Source organism: Nannospalax galili, unplaced genomic scaffold, assembly GCF_000622305.1.
Source record: "Nannospalax galili isolate Female #2095 unplaced genomic scaffold, S.galili_v1.0 scaffold768, whole genome shotgun sequence".
Taxonomy (NCBI): domain Eukaryota; kingdom Metazoa; phylum Chordata; class Mammalia; order Rodentia; family Spalacidae; genus Nannospalax; species Nannospalax galili.
This window is the reverse complement of record NW_008360317.1, coordinates 1,289,993-1,314,984: the sequence shown is the minus strand read 5'-3', so window position 1 is coordinate 1,314,984 and position 24,992 is coordinate 1,289,993. Positions and strand designations below refer to the sequence as shown.

General features: G+C 41.1%; 1 protein-coding gene across 1 annotated transcript in view; it reads left to right on the top strand.

Annotated features, from left to right (window-relative positions):
- Positions 1 to 7,488, top strand: part of Rfc3 (replication factor C subunit 3) — a 15,772-nt gene extending 8,284 nt beyond the window's left edge. The window contains exons 5-9 of the mRNA XM_008825012.2: positions 1,445 to 1,626; positions 2,284 to 2,420; positions 2,506 to 2,604; positions 5,602 to 5,671; positions 7,205 to 7,488. Coding sequence (XP_008823234.1) covers positions 1,445 to 1,626; positions 2,284 to 2,420; positions 2,506 to 2,604; positions 5,602 to 5,671; positions 7,205 to 7,396 — 680 coding nt within the window. The 3' untranslated portion in view covers positions 7,397 to 7,488. The remainder of the gene's footprint in view (positions 1 to 1,444; positions 1,627 to 2,283; positions 2,421 to 2,505; positions 2,605 to 5,601; positions 5,672 to 7,204) is intronic.
- Positions 7,489 to 24,992: the final 17,504 nt, after the last annotated feature.

Here is a 24,992-nt window from a genome sequence, read left to right as displayed (position 1 = left end):
AAATATGTTGAAGATCTGTTATTTTAAGATATGCACTAAAGTTTTACATTTTAACCAAAATTAATGATACCCACTTGCAATTCTAAAACTTTATTTACTGTTTGTTTGAGACAGAGCCTCACTGTGTAGCCCAGGTTAGCCTGGAACAGGTGATTACTATTCCTCAGCTGCTGGGACTATGGGGTCAGCAACAGTTTCTAACACCCTAGTTTAAATTAACATGTTCTTACATTAAATCTGTGGTTATATAAAAAGTAATTTTTCTTATAGCTGCTTGAATTCAATGTGATCCTTTTCTAATAGAAAAGCAAACATACAAACAATGAAAGAACAGCAAGTTTTCTTGTATTCTTTGAAAGAAGGACAGCGATGGTCGGGGCTTTAGTTTCCCTTGCTTTCTTTTCATGGAGCAGTGAAGATATGCCGTGTTGATGCCTTGAGGTCTGGCTGCTAACTTTTTTGCGTTGTCCCCTTTTTCCTGTTCTGTTCATTTGGGTCTGTCACCACTGCTCTCTTGGAGCTTCATAGAAGGGAGCTTCATTTGTTTTCATTCTCAGCTGCTTCTCGAGCTTTACCGTGTCGGGTTCCCTTGTTCTCAGGCATAGGTTGAGCCCTGTGGGGTCTGCTCCAGAGTTAGAGGCTGTTTTCAGAGGGGCTCATGGTGATCTCCAGCATGCTCCTGGGGACAGTCTGCGGTTTTCCTTTTCTAACAGCTGTTAGAAGTAGAGTTAATTCTGGCTTCTCCCTCACTCAAGCGCTGCTGCTGTGTGTCTTTGCAGTTGTTGCTTGTCCTTACTTGCTCACATTTGGAAATGTCAGGTAAAACTTGGATAGCATTAAATGTAAATGTTCTTAGAATCTTTAGTTATTCTGCCTTTACGGGGAAATTTAAATGGTACCCTGCTGTTTACCATCTTTCAGAAATGGCTTGTTAATATAATGAAAAATACAAAAGTTGAATTCATTCCCTACCTATATACCATTACTGAACCACTTTAAGACTGGTCCTAGACAGTCTAGGCAGATGGGACCCTCCTGGACATGCCTTCAGACATCTGTTGAGTGTACTTTGGTTGTATCTCTTGCAGCAGTGATTTCCAAGCTATCAATATAGTCCTTAGACTCCAAGGCGTAGCCAGCACATCCTCATCTTGGTAACTTTAGTGGTTATAAATAAAGACTGGAATGATTGCTGAAAAATAATGAATTTAACTTCATTTTACCCCAAGGAGTCTTAGTCTTGTACAATTCTAAATTTTTTAAAAATACAAATAAAATATTCTTACCATGTCTATAAATCTAAGTTGCCCTTGCCAGAAGGAAAGGTAGAATGTTAGACTTATTATTTAGGATTTCATGCTGAATGATGAGGACAAAGTAAAGGCAACAAGTTAAGGCTTGAATGACCTGAAGCTCAAGCTTGTTTTGTTTCTGTTTGACTCAGTGGTGCTGTTGACAGAAGTTGACAAACTCACAAAAGATGCTCAGCATGCCTTGCGCAGAACCATGGAAAAGTATATGTCCACCTGCAGACTGATCTTGTGCTGCAATTCTACATCTAAAGTGATACCACCGATTCGTAGTAGGTGCCTTGCAGTTCGTGTGCCTGCTCCCACCATTGAAGATGTAAGTCAAGTTAGACTTTCTAGTAAGTCTCAGCTCACATTATCTGATCTGTGTATATATCCTTGACATGTTTGTGTTTTGTGAAAACATAGTGAGGCATGTCAGTCATTTAAGAACAACTATGGACAGACCCAAATGCAAGCCATTTGTACATGCGCAGTGTATTTAATAGTAAATAATCAATACCAATACATAGAACATTTTGTTCTTTTTAAACCATCTTTTACTTTTAACAAATGGGTATTAGGCATTCACCAAACTGCATAAAAGCTAGTTAATTATTTAGTGTCTTCTACCTCAAGCTGATTTGCCTGGTTATAGGAAAAAACTTAAGTATAGAGGAACTAGATCTGGCTAGTAGATGAGGCGAGAGTGTCTAGTCCCTGGGCAGGGAAATCAACACACTGTTTTGGTTTTCAATCTTTAACAGCTGTCAATAAAAAATAATCGTGTCTCACAGTGAACAGCTTTCCTGCTCTTAATTGGTTATGGACAGTTGTATACAACACAGAATTATGTGACATTGCATGGGAGGCAAAATGATAAAGTGCTGTTCGGGGAACAGCACCGTAAAAGGGTTCTTTAAAGAGCTCTATAAAGATATTAACCGAAATTAGACATTGACTCACTATACTTTTTTTGTTATTTGGTTTTTAGATTTGCAATGTGTTATCTACTGTGTGCAAGAAGGAAGGTCTGAGTCTTCCTTCGCAGCTGGCTCAGAGACTTGCAGAGAAGTCCTGCAGAAATCTGAGAAAAGCCTTACTCATGTGTGAAGCTTGCAGAGTGCAACAGTGAGTGAGTGGGGGCCCAGTTCCCACAGGAAACACTTGGGACAGAAGCATACTGTTGGTGTTTTGTTCTCTTTTTGTCCCATAGATATCCATTTACAGAAGAGCAAGAGATCCCTGAGACAGACTGGGAGGTGTATCTGAGGGAGACTGCAAATGCTATTGTCAGTCAGCAGACGCCTCAGCGGTAAGCAGTAGGTGATGCTAAGACTTGACCAGCATGGGGCAAGTGGTGGCTGTTGTAGCCTAACTCCAAGACATTTAGGAGTCTAATTCACTCTTGAACCTAAGTGTTGAAACATTTAAAAGAGAAAAAATAAGATTTAATTTCTGAAATACAATAGTCCAAAATAGTATGTAGTATTATACTTTTTTCTTAAGCTGCTCACATGTAACTTTGGAATTTATTCATAAAATGAATCTTGGGCTGTTTCATATTCTTTTCAGAATACTAGGTGACTTAATATTAATACGTAACAGTATATCTAACTTTCTCATACTGAAAAGAACAGTATCTTTATAACTGTTGCAAAATGTGCTGGAAAGACACCAGCTTCTAGTTATTATCCTACTTTCCTAATTTAGTTAAATGTCCCTGAGCAGGTAGCTTCATTATGGAGTCTGAGCTTTTCCATTTGTATAATGATGATGCTTTTTTTGTTACACTGATAAAGATACTTGGCCTTTGTTATAGAGAGCAGAAGAGGTTGTGAGATAATGGCTTTAGAACTAGAAAACACTGCTGCTGGCTCAGGATGGAGTCTAAGATTCTTAAAAAGCATTATTTGGCACATATTCTATAAAGTTAATCCCATTTATTTCTGTGAATCTATTATTCAGTGGTAGACCACACTGAAAATATCTCAAACACTAGTTGCTTGATACATGACAGCTTAATTGAGAAAGTCTGATTTCTCTGAATAAATTTGAACAGTTTTGAGGTCCCACTGCCATTTCAAAGTGTGGCAGTTCCTCAGGCTCACTGAAGCACAGCTTCATCCTTGTAGCCTGTCATAACTGAGAAGCCACCTTTGGGCCTCAAATGGAGTTGATTATGTTGGGAACAAGACAGACCGAGAACAGCCACTAGAACTCGTTTCCCTGGTTTAGATGAAAGTAATGGTGAGAGGAAAGAATATATTCTCTTTTCCTGGTTGATATAGCTGATGAATTATCATTTATGTATTTATATTAAGGGGTTCTTCAAATGGATTATAACATTATTCTTTGGCTGCCATATAAATTAGTGGAAGTGGTTAGTGACAGATTGTGGGTACTTAGTATTTCATCAAGGTTTGCTTAGAATTCTCATAATTCAGTTATTCTAGTTGGAGAAATCAGTGGTTTTCAGAAACAGCCAGATGCTATCTGTAGCCTCATCAAGAGAGGAACCTTGTCTTTACGGAAAAGCACATTTCATTCTGTGAAATGCTGAAATCAACAGTGGAGAAATTTAGCCTTAACATAAAGATCAAAGAATAGCTTAGGAACCTTATACATCTATTAATATTTCCATACCAAAGATGACTATCTTGTATTTGTTGATTTTAAAGAAGAAAAAATGATAACCTTTGCTGCTTTTCAGGAGTTTGGGTATGAATGTTGTCATATTTGATAATTATCAGGTGTATTTTTAAAAAAAATTTTTTGTTTTATGTGTTTCATCATGTACATGCAATGCCCATGGGGGTCAGAAGAGGGTGTTGGATCGCCTGGAACTGGAGTTACTTACAGTTGTTAGCTGTCATGTGGGTGATGGGAACTGAACCTGGGTCCTCTGCAATGGCAGCCAGTGCATTAACCACTAAGCCATCAGGTGTACTTTGGTTATTGCTTTGCTTAATTCTGCTAGTAACTACTACCCAATCTTACAGTTTTCCTAACGGGTTTTGCCAGCTCATGGAGATGAGTTGTGGCTGTTCCCTGTTTAAAATAAGCATTGTGGATGTTGATTCCTTTGTGCTTCATAAAAAGAAAATTCACCCACTTTCAGAAATTCTTGGGGCTGAGCAGAAAATATGCAAGGGTGATCATTTTGATCATTTCCTATGCAAATGATTATTGGTTTGTGACCTCTTAATGTAATATTTGTCTTGTTTCTTGATCTGTCTCAGAATAGTGATAATTTTATAATTTATGCACCATAATAATTCCTTTTCTATTGCTATGATGAAATACCATGACCAGAAGCAACTTAGAGAAGGCAGGGTTTATTTGGCTTATGGTTCCAGAGGCAGAGTCCATCTAGGGTGGGGAGGGCATGGCAACAGGCAGCAGAAGCAGAAAGCTGGCTGGCCACATATTCATCCACTTGCTGGAGGAAGGGAGAGGAAGCAGGAAGGGGGAAAGCCTGCCCCCAGTGATGTGCTTCCTCCAGCAAGACTACTCCCCAAACAGTACCACCCCTTGGGGACCAAGTGTTTAAATATGTGAGCCTATAGGGGGAGGCGTATTACTTGATATGTTATTAAGGTAAGTATATTCAATTCCATAGTGTGAATGAGCTCAAGTCTTACATTTCATGAAGTCATGATCTTTTTTTTTTAAATCATTTATTACTGTGTGTGTGTGTGTGTGTGTGTGTGTGTGTGTGTGTGTACACACATGCCATGGTGAGCATGTAGGGGTCAGAGGGCAACTTTTGGGAGTCAGGTCTTTCCCTCCACACTGAGTTCTAGAGATTGAACTCAGGTTTCAAAGAAGTATGGAAAATAACTTTACAAAGGCTGGTACTTGGCATGGTAGATTATCTGTGTACTGAGGCAAGAGGATTGCTATAAGTTCAAAGCCAGCAGGTGCTGCATACTGAGATCCAGGCCACCAGGGTTATAGAATGACATTGATTCTGAAGAGAGAAATCAAAAATAAGCCTGGCTTGGTAGCATGAACCTTTAATCCCAGCACTCAGGAGGCAGAGGCAGGTGTATCTCTGTAAGATTTCAGCCAGCCTAGTCTACATAGTGAGTTCCAGGCCAGCTGTGATCACAGGTAGACACTGTCAAAAAAAAAAAAATTGGTGATAGGGTGGACTGGGGATGGCATGTGGCACACTGGTGAAGCATAGATCAGAAGAAGGTTCTGTGTGTGCTTCCTAATGTGATAAGCTAAGACAATTGACCTATATTTAATAATTTATTACAATTGCTCCTTCCATTACAAAATGGCAATTATTTTGTTTTTATAGGCTCCTTGAAGTTCGTGGAAGGCTCTATGAGCTTCTAACTCACTGTATTCCTCCTGAGATGATAATGAAGGTGAGGTAACTGATTTTCAATTTTGAGCTGTTCATAACCATAAAGTGTGGACACTAGCTGTGTGGTCACAGGGCTTTTATAATACTAAGATACATTGTCATCGCTTCCATTTTATTAGTTTCCAGATATTTATTCAGTCTCTGCTGGTTTCAGACCCCATTAGGGGATCACTAAGGGAGGGGAAGACATCTGTGAGGGAAGCTATCTTATGGAGTGAAATGGGAGACAAGTAAAAAGTAATAGGTTTCAGAACCTTCTAAGTGCTTCAGAGGAAAATGAAATAATAGTAATGGAGAGCAGGGCTGGGAGTGGCCATTGGTACCTTCTCATGTCCAAGCTGGCACTCAGAGTTAGAGGAGAGACCCCCATAAATGGCTGGGGAACAGACATTTCAGACCAGACAGCACATGTGGGGAATGAGGTTGAAGAGGTAGGCACAGTCTAGACTTTGTAGGATTGGTCTGCTGACTGTTTAGTTAAATTTCTTGATGGCTAAATTTTAGGGAATTCAGGGGGTTTTGTTTCTATTAAAATTGCACAGTAATGTGGAAAGAATCAATACCAAATAAAAAAAGCAAAGTTCTCCTTTTATATACATGAGTTAATAGTTGTGGCAGACCTCTGTTCTTTTCACATAGAAATAAGTGTATTATATGTGTTTAGTGTTTAAAACCTGTCAGTACTGTACGTTTAACAATATGAGATAGATAATACCCTGTTGTATGTCTGTGTTAGTTTCTTCAATATGACATTTATTGGCGAATCTTTAGATTGTCTGTAGGTTATTGTAAATCACGTGCAGTGATAATCTTTATACTCATGGTCCTTATTCTTGTATCCTTACACTCTTGTGCAATTAAATTCAGCTGCTCTCAGCTTACAATGGGGTTGTATCCTGACAACCCCATCATAAGTTGAAGGTGCTGTAAGTCAAAATGCTGTCACCATGTTTGGTGGCTCACACCTGTAATTTCAAATACTTGGAAGGATGAGGCAGGAGGATCACATGAGCACACCAGCCTGGGCAATACAGTGAGACTTTGCCTGAAAAAAAGAAAAGCATTTAACATAGCCAACTTACGTATTGAACAGCATAGGTTAATAACACAGATTGCTGTAGAATGTTGATCATTTGCTGTCAAGATTCTGTGGCTGACTGAATGTTTCCTCACCTGCCCCAGTGTCTTAAGAGAATATTGCACTATTGTTAGTAAGGGGCTTTGTGTATTTAGAATTTGAAATGTGGTTGGATAAGCACCACACTTTTACGTTACAGAAGATTTTTGAAATTATTTGGTTCTGTTGAATTCTACAGGTCCACATAAAATATTAAAGATCTTTCTCTCTCTCACACATATATATATATATATATATACACATTCATATATATATGTATATATTCATACATGTATAGACATTTATATATACATATATATGCATACATAAGCATGTTTTACATTTTGTGAGAGAAATAAAATATGTTTGGCTAAAATGTTTCCACGATTGCTTCCTAATTTACAATTTTTTCTGTAGGGCCTGCTCTCAGAGCTCTTACATAATTGTGATGGACAGCTGAAAGGGGAAGTGGCGCAGATGGCAGCTTATTATGAACACCGACTACAGCTGGGTAGCAAAGCCATTTATCATTTGGAAGCATTTGTGGCTAAATTTATGGCAGTTTATAAGAAGTTCATGGAAGATGGGTTGGAAGGCATGATGTTCTGACCCAGTCAGCAATTCTAAGTACTTCTCAGAATCAGCTTTTATGTACTGTTTATATTTGAGGTACTGTGGGTACAATAAACTACCTTTACCTACTCATGTCTTACTTGTGATTTTTAAATAATTATTTCTTTGTGAATTATTAATCATCATCCTCTGTTAAGTAAATGCTCCTGTTTTACTGAAGTGTATTGAAGGGACGTATTTAAATACTTTAGAGTTTAGGAAAATGAGTTTGATTTATTTTTGCATTTGGTTTTGAAGTATGCATGAGCAGTCCTCTGATTCTTCCATCCTGTTTGTCACATATTGAAGGAAGTCTGTCACTTTCATCTAGCAAAACTAAATTTTCCTTGCCCCCCCAATGAATCAAAGCCACTATTCTGACCACTCACTGTGAACATTTAAAGTTGTACTATTTGCTGACCAAGTGTTATGATTGAGATAGAGTTTGAATTTGTCACCTGATTTGTTCTAGTTTGAGCTTTTAGAGGATGGAAGCAGTCCACTATGTGTGTACAGGTAGGGCCTTTCAGAGGTGATCAATGCTAGGTAAGACCATTAAGGTAGTGTGATGATTAAGCTTCAGCAGCAGCTGATACAACTCCAGAGAAGTTTAGCAGGATAAAAGATTCATGCTGAATATGGGTAGCACCATCCCATGTGCTGGAGTCCCAAACTGAAAAAAAGGAAAAAAACCCAACAACAACAGAACATTAGCATTCCCCTTTCTCTTCCTTTTGGTTGATGTTGTGGACCAGGCAGCTCCCAAGGCCATATCTTCTTCATTGTGATGGACTGCATTCATCTGTACTGTGAACCAAAATAAACCCTGCTTTAAGGGGCCTGTTGCCAGGTATTTGGCCACAGCAAAGAGAAAAGTAATACAAAAAAATTGGAACTGACAAGCGTGGTTATGCTGCAGTAAACCTGGCCATGAGGTATATAGGCCTCTGGAACTGGTTTGTAGCAGGTGTGTGGACCATTTGGAGCTGTAGATTTAAGAAGCCCTAGGATGCTGTAAGCAGAATGTAACAGGCCATTCATTCTGACAGTGTGGAAGACCAGAATGTCTATAGAAAGGGAAGTGTAAAGCCTGTGCTTACAAGGTTTCAGAGGAAAATTAAAGACTCAAGAATTGGGTTAGTTGGCCCTTCATGTTATATTATGGTAAAGAACCTGACTGCATTCTGCCTGTGACTCCATAAATTTAGTGAGACTGTCCTCAAAGATAACTGTGTTGTTTGGTAGAAGATATTTCAAGATGGCATAATGTGCAGGTTTTGGTATGGTTATTGTATATCATATTTATTGGCATTTATACTAAGATTTCAAAGTAGGAAAATATGAAAAGTTTGCAGTGTGGTGAGGAAAGGAATGTGAATGCAGTTCAAGTTTACAGGTGAGGATATGGAAAAAATTTTCTAACTGTTAAGAGAGATTAGCAACCTTAAAGAGAGATCACAGACTTTGCACTGGGAGAGTTGATAGAAATTGTTCTCTTACTAAGAACAACAAGGCGTAACAATGCAAACTCTTGAAAAGCTTATTTGAAGAGTGACTGAAAAGATAGAGGCTTCCGGATACCCTGCTGGAAAACTGCCACCTAGGGAAGTGTTTTTTTAGGGTTAGCCTTGAAGGCGCACAAAGGATGCTGCAGCTGTGCTCCAAGGTGCTGGGCCACATCTTACACTAGCAGCAGAACCTTGGTGTTTACACACATAGTGTTGGGTTTTATAGGAATGCAAGATAAAAGATTGAGAGGTTCATGGAGGCTTTCACCAAGGTTCTAGAAAGCCACCAAAGACAGGCAACAAGTATCAAGATTGTATTTCCTGCATGGAGCTCTTGAGTAGGATGTCTATGAAACCATGAAGATGAACATGCATTGCAGTGGTGATCTTAGGGTATTGGGGACAGTCTCCAAGTAAAGCTACTGGCACTGCCTGGAGCCAGCCCATGAAAGGATGTGTGCTGCAGGTGAAGGAGCTGGTGGGGAAGAGCTGAGGCTGCTGGGTCCCATATAATGCCACCAGATCCCAAAATGGTGGTCATGGAGCCAAAGGATTACATGTTTGTCATGCTGGTTTTCAGTTTGGCATGACCTTTCCTTGCTGGGTCTTCATTCCTTGCTTTTGGAACGGGAATGTTTATTCTGATTGGAAGTGTGCTACTTATTCAAGGGCTTGAAATTAAGAGGTTGTCTTGAGTCTTAGAACAGATTTTGGGCTTTTGAATAATGTTGGCACTGTTAAGACTTTAGGACTCTTAAAAATAAACCAAATGCATTTGGAAGTGGCCATAAGCCTTTGAGAATGAAACGTGGACTATTGCTTTAAAAGCAAAGTGGTTTTTTGGTGTCAAGTTGACAAGGAGTATACTTGTGAAAGTTAATCATCATCTAAAGTGGATTTAGAAGCACTTAGACACACTTCTGGGCACGTCTGTGAGAGGATTTCCAGGGCTGTTTAACTGAGGAGGGAAGCCCCACCGTGAATGTGGGTGGCGCCATGTCATGAATTTGGGTCCCAAACTGAGTAAAAAGCAAAAAGGGAAAAAGAAGCAGAGCACTGGCAGTCTCTCTTCTCTGCTTCCTGGTTGGCACTATGTGGACCACATTGCTCCTGCCATGCTTCCCTGCTACACTGAATTGTACTCCATAAGCCAAAAGAAAGCAGTCTCTCTTCTCTGCTTCCTGGTTGGCACTATGTGGACCACATTGCTCCCGCCATGCTTCCCTGCTACACTGAATTGTACTCCATAAGCCAAAAGAAATCCTCAAGTTGTTCTGGTCAGGAGTTTGGGAAAACTAAATATTAGCAAAAATATTTAAAATTGTTTAGTTTCAATTTATCTGAATGTTAACATAAAAGTTAAAACAAGGTATTTAAGTAATAATTCCAGGAGAATTATGCCAGTGTGTACAGAGGCGCTAAAAGGACAGCCAATATTATGGACTTTGCTTTCCAGGGTGTGGTTTGAATGAGGCATCCCCCATAGGCTCTAAGTATTTAAACAGTTGATCTCCATTTGAAACCCAGTTCACTGGGTCAGAAAAGACTGTGTTCACCAGAGATGTAAAGGAAAGCTTAATTCAACTGGGACCTCGAAAATGGCATGGAGCTTTAATGGTTTTGCTAAGCCCTTTAATGGGACAGGATCTTTGTGAAGTGAGAGAGCCTTTAGCAGATCTAAGTGACTCTGACCAACATGTAAAATGTGTCTGTAGAATAACAATATAAAAAAAATATGTAGAAAAAACAATATAAAAAAAAAACAATATTAAAAAAAAAAACCAAAACAGATGGAAGAAATGGTCTGTTTGGGTTACGTGAAGACAAATGTGGCAAGACTTATGTTGAGTCCAAATTCCCAGAGAAAAAATGGATAGAAAACCAAATTTGGTACTAAAGAGTTTCTGGAAGGCTTTAAAACCAGAACAATGGTTTACAAAAGACATTCAAAGGATAAAAACTGTCCCAGGGATGGTTAAGAATCCCCAAAGATTAAATAAGGTGCATTTATCTTCTGATATAGGCTATACTAAGGGTGGAGGCAGTTTTTCCTACTAAGCCTGCTCCCAGCAGTCAGGTATGGTCAATGGAGAGATAACAGATATGGCTACAGTCAGGAGGCAGACCCAGGGCCTGCCTGACTCAGGGAACCAACAGGTGCAGTGGGGGTGGGAGAAACCCCCTGCCTCCTTAGCCCAGTGCAGGGTCATGCAACTGGAGCCAACACACCTGTAACTGTAGCAAGGATAAAAGAATATAAAGAGACTCCATGTAAAATCCCACAAATGTGAAATGATTCCAAAGGGATAACTAAATGTGGTAATGAGCTAACCAAATTAATGCCTCGTACCCGTGCTATGGTACCTAGCAAGGATCTATGCAGAAAACAGTTAATACGAATGGATAAAATCTTTCCATGCAGTGTTAGACATTGTCTATGAATGATTTAGTATATGATGTTAACCTTCAAGTGTTTTACAGATGTGAAACCCATTTGAAAGATACCTGAGGAAGCAAAGGCCGACTGTAGTTGTAAGATTCTTGGGCATTATATGGTTGGATAAGATAAAAACAGAGGCTCCCAAACTATACAACTGTTAAAATCTACAGTACCAGGGGTGGGTTGCCCCCTTATGAGCTGTTCATCACAGAGAGATCTTAGATGTTCTCAGATTCACCAAGGTTATTGCCACTAATGTTGGTTGTACACTGAAAAGGTCGGTAAGGCCATGTTGCTGAAGACCGTGATGTGAGCCCGAGAGAAGAGATGGAGTTAAGACTAAGCCAAAAAAAAAAAAAAAAACCAACTCCATGGCACTGGTTGTGGTCTGAATGAGGCGTCTCCCGTTGGTTCTAAGTATTTAAACCATTGGTCTCCATTTGATGATGCTGTTTGGATAGGGTCATGGAACCTTTAGGAGGTGTGGCCATGCTGGAGGAAGCACATCACTGCGGGCAGGATTTCAGAGTAGATAGCCACATCCCATTTCCAGGTTTTTCTCTCTCTGCTTCCTTTGCCTGCTTGAAGATGTGAGTGCTCAGCTTTCTGCTCTAGCTGCCTCCTGTTGTAATGGACTCATCCCTCTGGAACTTAAAACCAAGAAATTCTTCCTTCTGTAAGTTGCCTTGATCATGGTGCTTTGTCACAGCAATAGAAAAGTAATTAATATAGAAGGTCAGCCAGGACCCAGGGCACCGTGAAACCCTCTCAAAGATCTCTATTATTCTGGTAAGTAAACTATCCCCTTGATCAGAGAGGCCATGGAGACCCACAGGTTGGACTCTGGCCAGTGTACATTTTACAGAGGATAGTCATCATAAAGAAAAATGTCCTTAATGCTTGAAAGGAAACTACATGGTCAGCAATACTCTGAATCATCCTAACTGATGGCACAACTGGAAAAGAAAAACTAAAGGAGCCAGAGGCTCCTCTGGTCTCAAGGAAGTCTTGAAGCCCATTCCCTCAACTAGTGTTGATTGTGAAAAGGGAAAATGGTTAGTTTTGACCACCTGTATTGTCTTAAACACCCAATAGGAAAGTATCAAAAACTAAATTGGTTAACAATTTTTTAACAGTTGAAAGGACCACACTCCCCAGAAGTTTGGCTTAAGTCCATATGGCATGTTATATGAACAACCATTTGTCACAACTTTCTTCTTGCTAAGAAAACTGCTCCTTAGATATAAGATGTCATGACTTTGGCTCAGTTTCAACGAACTGCAGCACCTATGCAGGACCTGCAGCCAAGAGACAGCCCAGTCCACTGTTGTTCCAAAGCAGAGATCAGGGCTTGGTGAAATCCCTTCACTTTTTTTCCTTCTCTAGGATCTACTTGGGAGGAATCTTACACTGTGTTTCACTAGATTCTTCCCTTTTCCTTCCCAGGGGGGACCCATGCACCCTCCAAGGACTCTAGGGTCTCCCGGTCCTGATGAGGTTTGACGAACCAACATAAGACATTCTATTAAGATTTTGCATAGTTTATGTGACATTTGGGAGGGGGTGACTTACAAAAACATGGATTGTTACAGGGTTTTACTTTTCCATATTTGACGTGCATGTGCCATTAATCTCCCACCCTCCTCTTCTCTAGCTCTGGGTTTGCCCGTGCCCAACGGTAGTGGCTCCACCCCTCTTTCCTAGTGTGCTCTGTGTTGCCTTCTCACCGGTCCAAGTGCCTCGTCTTGTCCCACCAAGGAGCCCCAACACTGGCGGGACATCCACCCCGAATTTCGCCACACTCTATTCCAGAAATAGCAAATTCAAGGCTGTGCTCCAAAGTCCACACCCAAACATAAGTCCCGAGGCTTCCCAACAGCCACACAAAATGGCTAGAGAGCCTGCGTCGTGCTTTTCCTATCTTATTTCTCCATAGCTCCGCCCCTTAATGGGCTTGACTCCTTTCACAGAGCTTGGGTAGGAGTTGTGACCATGGCTTACCAAAGGAACTTCTGGGTCACACATTGTCATTTTCTAGCTACTTCAACAGTTGCCAAAAATGCCCTGGTATTGAATCTGGGGTCATTGCTCTTGAGTCTTGGAGGCTGGGGGAGGAAAGACCCAGGAGAAGCCCAAAACACCAGACATAGACATATTTTTCTGAGCCCATTAAGGGATTAAAATTCCTCTTCAAAAGGGGGAAATGTATAAGTCCTCTAGTGGGCTTTAATTCACACATTTTTAAATACCCTTTGTTCAGACTTCTGGTTCTCAGCTTGGGGCTTACATTGCTAAGCTTTTGTAAGAACTCATGCCTGCTCCCAGAAGGATGGAATTGCTTTCTCTGCTCAAAGGGCTCCTGAAACTGTAGCCCTTCTCTCTTTTCTTTCCTTTGCTTATCCCTCTTGTCTCTCTCCCTTTCTTCATGTCACGTGGCTGTTAAATTCCAGATGGTGAAACAAAAGGAACCACTGGTGCCCTGTCAGGGTCCCTTTGATAGATGGGGTTAAAGGGGAACCCCAACTACCACACTCTGAGACTCACCTAGAAGTTAGATTGCTCATCGCTCACTTCTTTAATGACAGGGTTACCTCTTCAGAGGGAGAATATGGGGGTGCGCAGGGATCTCGGCAGTGCGCAGGGATCTCGGGGCACCAGCTGCTAGTGTGGCACCAGTCTCCTGCACACACCTGGGAAGCGGCGCGGCTTGTGGCTTGTCTGCTCCCCGTTGCTGGCAGGTCCCTGCTTCTCCGGTCTCTGTGGGTCTCTGCTACCGGGGCTGGCCCAGTCGAGTTCCGTCCCAATTTCACCCGTGCACTCTCTCTCTAAGTTCGGGACCCCTCAGCTGCCAGGTCACGAGGAGGAGAGGTGCAGACAGCTAAAGCTGGATTTCCGTGAGTCGATGACGGAAGGATAGCACCCCCAGGGAAGACTGGATCGTAGGCAGTAAGACACAGGACTCAGCTCAGTCAGTGGTACAGCCCTTTTATTCAGAGACTCAGCTCGGCTCCAAGCCTAAGTGATCCAGCTCTGATTATTGAGGGGAAACCAGGATATTTTATACTGTGGGGGTGGTAGTAAAAACCTTAGCTGATAGGTACTTTGTGGGATGCCCTATTTACATGTGGAAGTGGGCTCCTGCCAGGCTGCCAGACTGCCTGAAAATCCTACAGGAAAAGCTGAGCCGGAGGCCATGTTTCTGTGATGGCTACTTCAAAAGATGAGTCAGGAAGATGCCGGGAAGGCACCCTGCTGAAAAAGGAATCTCTGCATATGAGGCCGAGCCCATGGGCTGTCTGGACATGAAGAGACTGCTACTTTACACAGCAGGGGTCCCCAACAGGAGAAATGATAACAGGAGAAAGAAACTTGTCAAGTAGTTAAAGGTGAGGACCTTGAACACAAGCAGTTCTGCTTTTTGCCCCTGACAACGAGTTCTGTCTGTCCACAAGTCAGAACTGCTCTAAGTTCTCTTGATCTGTCCTCATCAGAGGCCAGAAATGTCAGCAATGTTTAGAGGGCACTTGTTTGTGTTCTAGTTTTTTGTTATCGCTCCTCTCCTCTTACATAGCAATCTAATGGGCACAGCTGCCTGGAAGATACACGTGATCAGAAACTTACTGGCCCTTGAAGGTGTACCGAAAACTCCAGTCACCCAGATGTACAGTTGGATTGAGCAGTTCACCTCCCCATGCTTCAACCCAGTAAAGCCTTATTAGCCCCTAGACAGAGCCCTTCAGTGGTCTCCCTTCTTTGGGACTCCTGCTCTACAACAACTCTGATTTCTTTTTATACCTTCTTTTGTAATAAAACTGCTTTCTACAACTCACCCTTCTTTGAATTTATAATTCAAGTCCATGAGACAAAGGACATAGAATCCACTTGTCCAAGGTGGCCTTGGTGGCCATTCATTGTCGGGGACTCTAGCCTCCCAAGTTATGCTCACCTGAGACAAGAAAGCCTCTATTGCATTCAAGGATCACCTCCCTCCCCCCATTTCAAAAATTTCAGTAACAGTTTCCAATAGTTCTTTATTAATTGTTTTCAGTTTGTCCTTTTGTTTCTTTGCCTGGCTTTGTGGAGTCTTAATGTATATGCACGGTGCCAAAGATTTTATTAACTCTTATGCAAATTTCTGGTACATTTTACTGTATAAGTCTCTTCTTTCCAGATCTTCCCCCGGCTTCTCTAATTCCTGCTTGTTTTGATCCTCGACCCACGGTTCCCATCGTTCCCTGCCTAGGCTTTGTCCCTTTGTACTTCGAAGCTGGAAAGTGGCATCAGGCGAAAACAGAAACAATAGTAGTTCACCCAGAAGAGTTTGCGCACTTGGTCTCTCTCTAAAGAACCACATTCTGTTGCCTGGTGTCTGCTAGAGCTGATTCATACTTATAGTGCCCAGTTTTCTTCTTTACTAGGGGATGGTACATCCAGCATCAGTTACTCTTCTGTTTTGTGGTGAGTTTCTGAAAAATTAGTATTGTAACTTCAGGCCCTTGTGTTGGGGGTGAATCATGGTCTATGAATTTCTTTAAAAATCTTTGACTTTGGTTTTTATGAATTAAAATTCTGTCTTTAGGAGTTCAAGTTAATACAATATGCACGAACAAAACAAGCAAAAAAAAAAACAAGAACCTAAAACCAACCAATCAATCAAACCAAAAAAGAAAAACCTCTCCTATCATAATTTTAACTAAATCCTACTTTATATTGCACTTAAGTAAAAAAACAAAACAAAACAGAATTCAGCAATAATACTTTAAATGTTACTTCTGAACTACAGCATTCTAAATCACAAAACATATTTCTTACAAAAAAAAAAAAATCAACCCTTTGCAGCAATTTACTTTGTATCTACTTCCTAAGTGAAAAAATGATCTCCTTCATGTCAAACTGATGGACTAAATTTCACTAGCTATTAGCCCTGGTTTCTTTCCTGCTCACAATTTCTATGGAAATTTGTAGCATTATTATTACAAGATGATAAAATCTAGAATATTTTCTTCTGTAGCTTTGTAAAGTAATGGGGTCTATAAACCGTGGCTCGGGTCTAAATGACAGCCTGGTGCTCATTTATAAACAGCCCGGTGCTCATTTACACACATTATATGATACCCCTGTGGCTCGGCACCTTATGTTTCTGCTACAGCTGCTTTAATTACTATGTTGCCCATTGCCGTTACCGTCTCTTTAATATAGCTGCATGGGAAACTCGAGCTACTTCCTCAAGAACAGCTGTGCAAAATAATCGCTAGCTGTAGGCATAGAAAGAATGCTGCACAGCCTTTCTGGAATAACATTAAGTACCTTTATGTGAGGCAATATGATAGATTCCTTAAAGGCATTATCTCATTTAATTCTAACAGGCTTGGTGCTAGACATTATTTTCCTATTTTACATATGAGACTGGATCTAGGCAGCTGAGCACAGGCTGCACTCTCATAAATTCACAGTTACCAACCAAAAACTAGGCTCTTAACATTGCTGAAACTTAAGATTCTCTAATCAAGTTTCCACAATGTCTCTTTGAAAACTTCATTTGGAGTAGATGACCTTACTTCATTATTAGTCAGCTAACAAAACCAAGTTTCTATGCACTCTGCATTCCTGTCTTCATCTGTGTGCATACCAGGTTCCTACATCTGCATTTGTATTTCTCTTATCTCCTCCCGATACACAGACAAGCTGTTCATTTTCCTTTTTTTTTTGTTGTTGTTGTTGTTTGTTTTTGTTTTCCCAATTCCTCTACTTGTGTTTTGGATTTCACCCATTTTATCCTGATTCAGAAAAACATTATTACCAGAAATTTTGGTGAGTCTCACCTAGGGTGCACAGATTACTGGGGAAATTCCAGTCCTCTTTCAGGGTTCTTAGTCTTGTAAATAAAAGATTTTAAGAATGGACCCAGAAGGAAGCTTGAAGACTTTATTAAAATAGGGCCTGGAGAGATGACTCAGCAGTTAATAGCACTGGCTGATCTTGCAGAGGACCCAGGTTCCATCCCCTGCACCCACATGGCAGCTAACAACCATCTGTAACTCCAGTTCCAGGGAAATCCGATGCCCTCTTCTGACCTCCATGGCATTGCACAACATGGGTGCACTTACACACATGCAGGCAATACACTCATACACATTAAATAAAAATAATAAATAAAATATTTTAAAATTCAAAAAATAAAAACCCCTGGGCAGGCGAGCTGTAATCTTGGCTACTGCCCCATAGAGGAGGTCAAGAGGGCTCCTTCTGAGCTTGGCATGGAGGGTAGCAATGGCGGTCAGACAAATCACATGACAGTAGCATGGAGACTGGGGGAAGTGAGGTGATATGAGGGCATCATAGAAAGAGTGAGAAAGCCCAGAGTATCTAGAAAGCATGCCCAGGCCATGGCCATTATCAAAGAAACAGAGAAAGAAGAAAAAGGAGAAGGTGTTCTGAGCAATTCAGAAAAGCCAGCAGGCTTAGTCCAGAGGGCAGGCAGCAGCTATTTAAATGACTGCACTAAGGGTGGGGTTTCTGGGAAGGAAAAGTACATTGCCTCATTAAAGGGATAATTATTCCTCCCATCCCTTTAACATGCCTTGAGATGAATCAGCCTTCTTGTGTGTTTCCAAGCCATATTACAGTTATACCTGAATAAAGAAACAGTCTAATTCTTACCTTTCAGTTTTAAGGCCACAAGAGAACATGAACTCTGAGTACTTTTGTGTTCCTTCAGATGTAGCTGGAAACTGATGTCAAGGCAGGCTTCACTCATACTTTTATTGAAGCAGTATTTTCAATATCAATTGGGGAAGTAGAATCTAGGACCCACCCTTATCAGAGACTCTTGCCCTTTGAGCCCTAGGTCTAAAATATCTCTCACACACAGGCTTCTCCATTTTTCTCACTGCTTTCAATGAGAAAGACATGCCCTTTGTAGTGCTTGGAAATGCTAATCAAGTACCCCTACATTCATTCACTATTTTGGGGTGAAAGGCAAGGTGGGGTCCTGAGGGATCAAGGTTAGATGCTCAGATCACAAGAGGAGCAGATGGATCAGTAAGGCTGTTAACATTATAACTCTTGGTTGCAAATTTAAGTAAAAGTCTTTAGACCAGATTATGTCCATATTGGAGGTCATTTCTACAGTCTCTTGACCAGGTTTTTGACAAGCCTAACTGAATTAACTCTCAGGTTGCTTGAGATGTTAGATCTCTACCAAGGCCAGAGGTAGATGCCATTCTTTTGACCAAAAGAAAATAGCTTTCCCTAATGGGGATCAACAAAGACTTAAGGCTTCTGTAACATTCGCCCCTCTGAAGAGATGACCCTAACATCGTTTAGGGGTGGGATGAAACTAGGGGCTAGAAAAAGCCCATTTTTACTATGAGAAGACAGATATTTCCTTCTACTATTCAACACAGGGGAGTAGTGTCTGAACTAGATCTCCAGTCCCATCTTCACATAGAGCCTCCAGGCAAGGATGCTCATTAAATAGTACTTAGGAAACCAGAGCTTGCTTCTGGCATTCTTGGCCAAGAAGAAAGGCTATTTCTGGATCTGCTGCTTTCAGGAATTATTGCTCACCTAGAAAATCTTAACCAACAACTTCCTTAACAAGTAAATTTAGCAATGTTATAAGAAAATTAATATGCAATAGCTTAATTTTATATACTACTGGTAAACTACAACTAGAAAACAAAGTTTAAATAACCGATTCAGTTTCTAATACATCCAAAGCCATAAAATACTTCATAATAAGTTTAACAATGCTTAAGACTTGTTTCTACACTGAAAAAAGAATTAAAATTTTCATTGAAAGACAATAACTAGGCCAGAGAGGGCTAACAGTGAGAGCCTGTCTCAGAGAAACAAACATTTTCTGAAAAAAAGTGTCATATGATATTTATTACATCTTACAGATAAGATTTATTAATTACTGTCCCAAGGAAGTCTCCCGCATGAAGGAAAGCAACAGTCATCGCTATGCCAAGTACTAGAAGTAGTGGTCCAAAACCTTTAACCCACTGCATGTTGAGTTGGAATTTTCTAAACTATATCATTCTGGTGAGGCAGGACACACAAAGAAATTCTCTGAAATTGGTTTATTACATACAGAGAGTGATCTCTGTATATAAAACATAGCATTCACCTCAAAGGAAATGAGTTTATTCGGGGCCAAAGATGAATAAGTATGGCTTGAAAAAAGTGAATTCAGATTGCTCAGAATGACATGTTCCACTGTGGAAGCAGTTACATGAAACTTTTGTAATTAAAGAGCAAAAGATGATAATAAATTGGGGTTGGAGAGATGGCTCCATGGTTAAGAGCACTGGCTGCTTTTGCAGAGGACGTGGGTTTGGTTCCCAGCAACCACATGGAAGCTAACAACCATCGTTAGCTCCAGTTCCAGGGTATCTGACAACCTCTTTTGTCCTCTGTGGGCATTGCACAGATGGTGTACTTATATACATGCAGACAGAGCACCCATCACATAAAATAAATATTTTATAAATAAAGATTTGTAATAAAAGAAAGTAATAAATTAAAGCAGTTTAAAAAAATACATTGGTGGGAGCTAAAACAATAGCTCAGCCAGTAGACACTACCAAGCTTGATGACCTGAGTTCAATCCCTGGGACCCACATGGTGAAAGGAGAGAACAGACTCCCATAAGTTATCTTCTGATGTCCACATGAGAGATGTTGCATGTGTTCCCCCTACAGAAAATAAAGTAATAAATGCAATTTATAAAATAGATTGGTTGGAGAATGTCAGGGAGGCAAGGTCCATCAGATCTTGGAAACCTGCTATAAGTTTTAGATAGTCTCTATAAGAAATCTGCTATAAGTTTTAGATAGTCTCTGATTGTACCCATCCTGGCAGGAGGAAGTCTCTAGAGATACGCTCTTTATTTTGGCATTCAGACAATGAAACCAATATAACTCTCAAATTAAAATCTCTCCAGAAATCTCATGCTGGGGACAGGAAAGGCTAAAGTGCTTGTGCCAACTAGAGGAGGAATTTCCTTTCCAGGAAAAGATTTCATACGGTTCTGAAAGTTTAGACTCTGACTCATAGGACAGACTAGAGTCAAGACAGTGCTAAGTCAGTGGTGGGCAGGACCACACCTTAGCCAGGACTGCTTAACTCCTATTTAAATATGACCCTCGTGTTAGTAGGGAAACAGACTTAGGGATAAAGACTCCCCTACATGTCTGTCTTCACAATGTGTACAAATTGGATAAGTCTCCTTTCTCAGCTTTTCAGTATTATTTCTTTTCTTTTTTTTTTACATTTTTAAAGAAATACTTTATTTTTATCTTTTTCTATGAGTGTATTGCCTGCATGTATATAAGTGCACCTGTGTCATGCAATGTCCGTGGAGGTCAGAAGAGGGTGTTGGATCCACTGGAACTGGAGTTATGGATGGTTGTTAGCCACCATGTGGGTGTTGGGAATCGAACCAAGCTCCTCTGCAAGAACAGCCAGTGCTCTTAACCACTGATCCATCTCTCTAGCCCGATCACACTTATTTCTCTTTAATTGCCATATAGGGAACAATAGCCATGCCTTGTTTGTTGGGAGCCCAGACTTTGACCTTAGAACCCCTGGTAATGACTTTGGCATGACAATCTAAGAGAAAAGAGCTTTTGACTGTCAACCACTCACAGTAAGTGGACCCAGGATGGAAAAGAAAGACTGAATCATCCCACACAGCTTCTAGAGCCACCATATACTTGTTTGTTTTTTGTTGTTGTTTTGTTTTGTTTACTTATTTTTCACCTTCAGTCAGAATTAGCAGTTCTCTACCTTTACTTGGTGAAGCACAGAAACCATGTTTGTTCTCTCACAAGCCCTGAACAGTAACCTTTGGTAAGTGCTACACTATTGGAGCACCTTGGCTCTGCCCTTTCTTTTCCTTGCTAGTGCGGAGGCTCCTTTGAGTTGGTTTGGTTCATTGTGAACTTGTCATTCGTGGTCACACCATTTTGTAAAGCTCCTCCGTTTTGGTTAAACAATTATAATTCTAGAAACTAGAGTAACTTGTTCTAGGCTCTTGTTCTCTCTTTTCTACTATATTGACCCCCAGTTATGATTGACCATAAGAAATGTCTATTAGTTACCTGAAATTCTTTAACCCACCATACACTCTGTTTTCATAGCTACCTCCAGCAATGGCTGACCATGAACCAAAAGAAGAAGAATTTCAGTCACCTTCCTCCTTCCCGCCTTTTGCCTTTTTTACTACCCCAGCTTAAAAGTGGACAGCAGACTCCTATAGGTATTTTCCTGAATAAAGCTTGTGCTATTGTTGAGTGGTTCTTGCCTTTGCCTATCCTCCTTTCTGACCTTACAGAACTAATTTTAATTTCTGAAATTTCTCTATTTCTTGTCCTCTTGGGCTTTTCTGAGCCAAAGGGTTGTTTCTGTGCAATTTGTGTGGCTGCCATTTGTGGGACTCACCTTCCCAATTTGGGCACCTACCAGGAAGACAAGGAAGCTTGAATTTTTTCACTAATTAACAAGGAATAGATATAAGGAATACAGAGAAATAAGGGAAGGCTGCACTGGTTGGTTTTTATTGTCAACCTTTTATAACCAAGAGTCACCTGGGAAGAGGGGTCTCAATTGAGGGATTTTCTAGATCAGATTGGACTGTGACTATTTCAATGGGGTAAGGTTGTCTTGATTATTGGTAGATGTGGGAGGGCCTGGCCCACTGTGAGCAGGTGGTCCTTGGCTGTATAAGAAGCCTGGCCGAATACTAGCAAGAGGGAGCAAGTCAGCAAGTGGTGTTCCTCTATGGTTTCTGCCTCAGTTTCTGCTCCATCTTCTGCCCTGACTTCCCTCAGTGATGGAACAAAACCTGATAGTAAGATGAAGTAAATCATTTTCCTCACCAAGTTGCTTTTGGTCATGGTGTTTTTCACAGTAACAGAAAAGTTACTGTGAAACACAACAGGGTTGTGTTGAACAGCTCTTTATTGTAGTTTGTGTACCATGAGAAATATTAAGTCTGTACTAACTTGGTGCCCCATAGAGAAAATTCTACCTCACTAGTCTTTTGTAAACTTATGATGAAGTAATGAAATCATTTTAGTGTGTCATTTTATGTCTAAAACAGCATGGGACAACATATATTTGATTGTTGGTCAGGGTTGTTGAAGAGTCCTCCCCCCAAACAATATAGGTTATAGCCCTTGATTGCCTACCATAACTTTAAGGTAAGACCCTATTGCTGAAGACGCTACACACTTTGGACACAGGACTTGAAGGACTCGAGTTGGAACTGACCTGAAACCCTCCTCCCTGAGGATCAGCTCTCATAGTATTGGAAGGTGTTATGCAAACTACCAAGGGACAAAAACAATCAATAGTCCTACGTAGTTGTAGAGTTTATGAACCACAATGACCAGTCCAGTGAGATCTCCCTAATGGTACAATAGTGGCACTTTAATCTTGGGTATGACCAAGCTGCCTAATTGGACTTAAAGCCCACTCAGTATATAGGAATTCGTACATGGTACTGTAAGCCTGGCCCAATACCCATGTTTGAAGACAGCATAGACCCTAGATGAGAACATACTACGGCCATTCCCATAAACCAGTACAACTTGTGTCTCCCAATTGGCTAGTTCCTCCAATGGGCAGGGCCTGATGTCGTGAAGCATGGACTAGGAAGGGGCTGCTGGGAGCCATCTTGGGACAGAAGCCATGAGCTGCAGGTATTGCGCATGGTGTGGGCAGCTGAATGGATTGACTCTTGTGGACCTGGGGCGATTGCTGGCCCCGGAGGCATGAGCAAATGCTAGCAGTTATTATGGGCATGGCACAGTCTGATAAGGCAGGCTCTGAGTCAAGGCACGGGGCTAGGCACTGGGTACTCATTCCTTTGTAAGTTAATAAACTCACATAAAATATATTATATGGTTTGTATGATCATGCAGGAGACCCAGAGGGAATTTGGGTCAAAAACTGGCATAGTCAGCAGGATAAAGGAACTACAGCCTTGGGGATGTGGGCCTTAGAAAGCAGTGGTGTTCCTGCTGCCCCTGTGGCAGGTCACCTGGGCTCTCAGTCCCAAATCCAGGTGAGAAGCCAATCAAAACCCATATGCTTAATCAGGTTAGGGACAGTCATATGGGTTATAAAATGGATCATAAAATCTGTAACTAAAAAGAGGGCAGTCACACACAAGTGTGGGCCACAGTTATGTTGTAAAGGTGGGGACATGTTGTGGGTATGTGAAGATTTGTTAAAAGTTACCTGAAGGCTAGAAAATCTTTTACCTGCTCTGGACCCAAAAGGAGTGCCCAGAGGGAGCAGCCACTTTGCATGATAAAAGATGTGCCCCAGGCAGGAAAAGCTGAAAAGGCCAAACTGGCAGACCAAGTTGCAGAGCAAGAGAGAGAAAAAAGGCAGGGCACTTTGACTGATGTAAAGTCCAAGGACTCAGAGGAAAAGACAGATAATGGTAAAAAGGAAAAATAAAAAATAAAAAAAAAGCTAACTGTGCTGTAGCTAGGAAATATTCCATGCTAGAACTCTTAAAAATAGGAAAAACTTACAAGCAAGCAGAGAGCCCCCAGCCTTGTGGCTTGTGAGAGTATCAGACATGGGAGCAAATGACATCAGTCTAAGTCCTTCAGAAGCTTCACAGCTGAGTTATATACCCACCCATCCATCCTTATGATATAGGTTGTTCAACCTAGGCCAATGCACGGGGGGAGCAGTCCTTAAGGGATGGTTGGTTGAAGGCATTAAAGATACATGGTAGTCAACAAGGGAGACTAACATGATTAGCAGGGGCTGGAGGACTATAAAGGAGGGGCAGGCATTACTGAGAGAACTAGGTATGAGAAAAGCAATATATGATACTGGGCCAGATAAGACTGTGTTCACCATAGATATGAAAGAAAGCTTAATTCAACTGGGACCTCGAGAATGGTATGGGGCTTTAATGGTTTTTCTAAGCCCTTGGATGGGACAGAATCTGTGTAAAGTGAGAGAGGCTTTGGCAAATCTAAATGATTCTGACCAGCATGTAAAACATGTCTGTAAAAGAACACCCTATAAGGGATATAATATAAAAAAGACCAGACAGAGCAAATGGTCCACTTGGGTTACTTGAAGATGAATGTGGCAAGATTTAGTCAAGCCCAAAGTTCCAAAGAAAAAATTGATAGAAAACCAAACTCGGTACTAAGGTGTTTCTGGAAGGTTTTAAAACCAGAACAGTTTACAAAGGACATTCGAAGAATAAAAACTGTACAAGGGGTGGTTAAGAATGCCCAAGGACTAAATAAGATGTATTTCTCTTCTGATAAAGGCTATACTAGGGCTGGAAGTGGGTTTTCCCACCACCTTCTCCCTCAGCAACCTGGTGTGGTCAATGGGAAGAGGGCAGATGTGGCTACAGTCAGGAAGCAGATCCAGAGTTTGTCTGACTCAGGGAACCAACAGGTGAAGCTGGGACAGGAGAAGCCCCTTGACTCCTTAGCCCAGTGCAGGGTTAGGCAACTTGAGCTAACACCTGTAAGTGTATTAGCCAAATTAATGCCTCGTACCCATGCTATGGTCCCTAACAAGGATCTATGGAGCAAACAGTTAATACGATTGGACAAAACCTTTCCATGCTGTGTGAGACCTTGTTTATGAT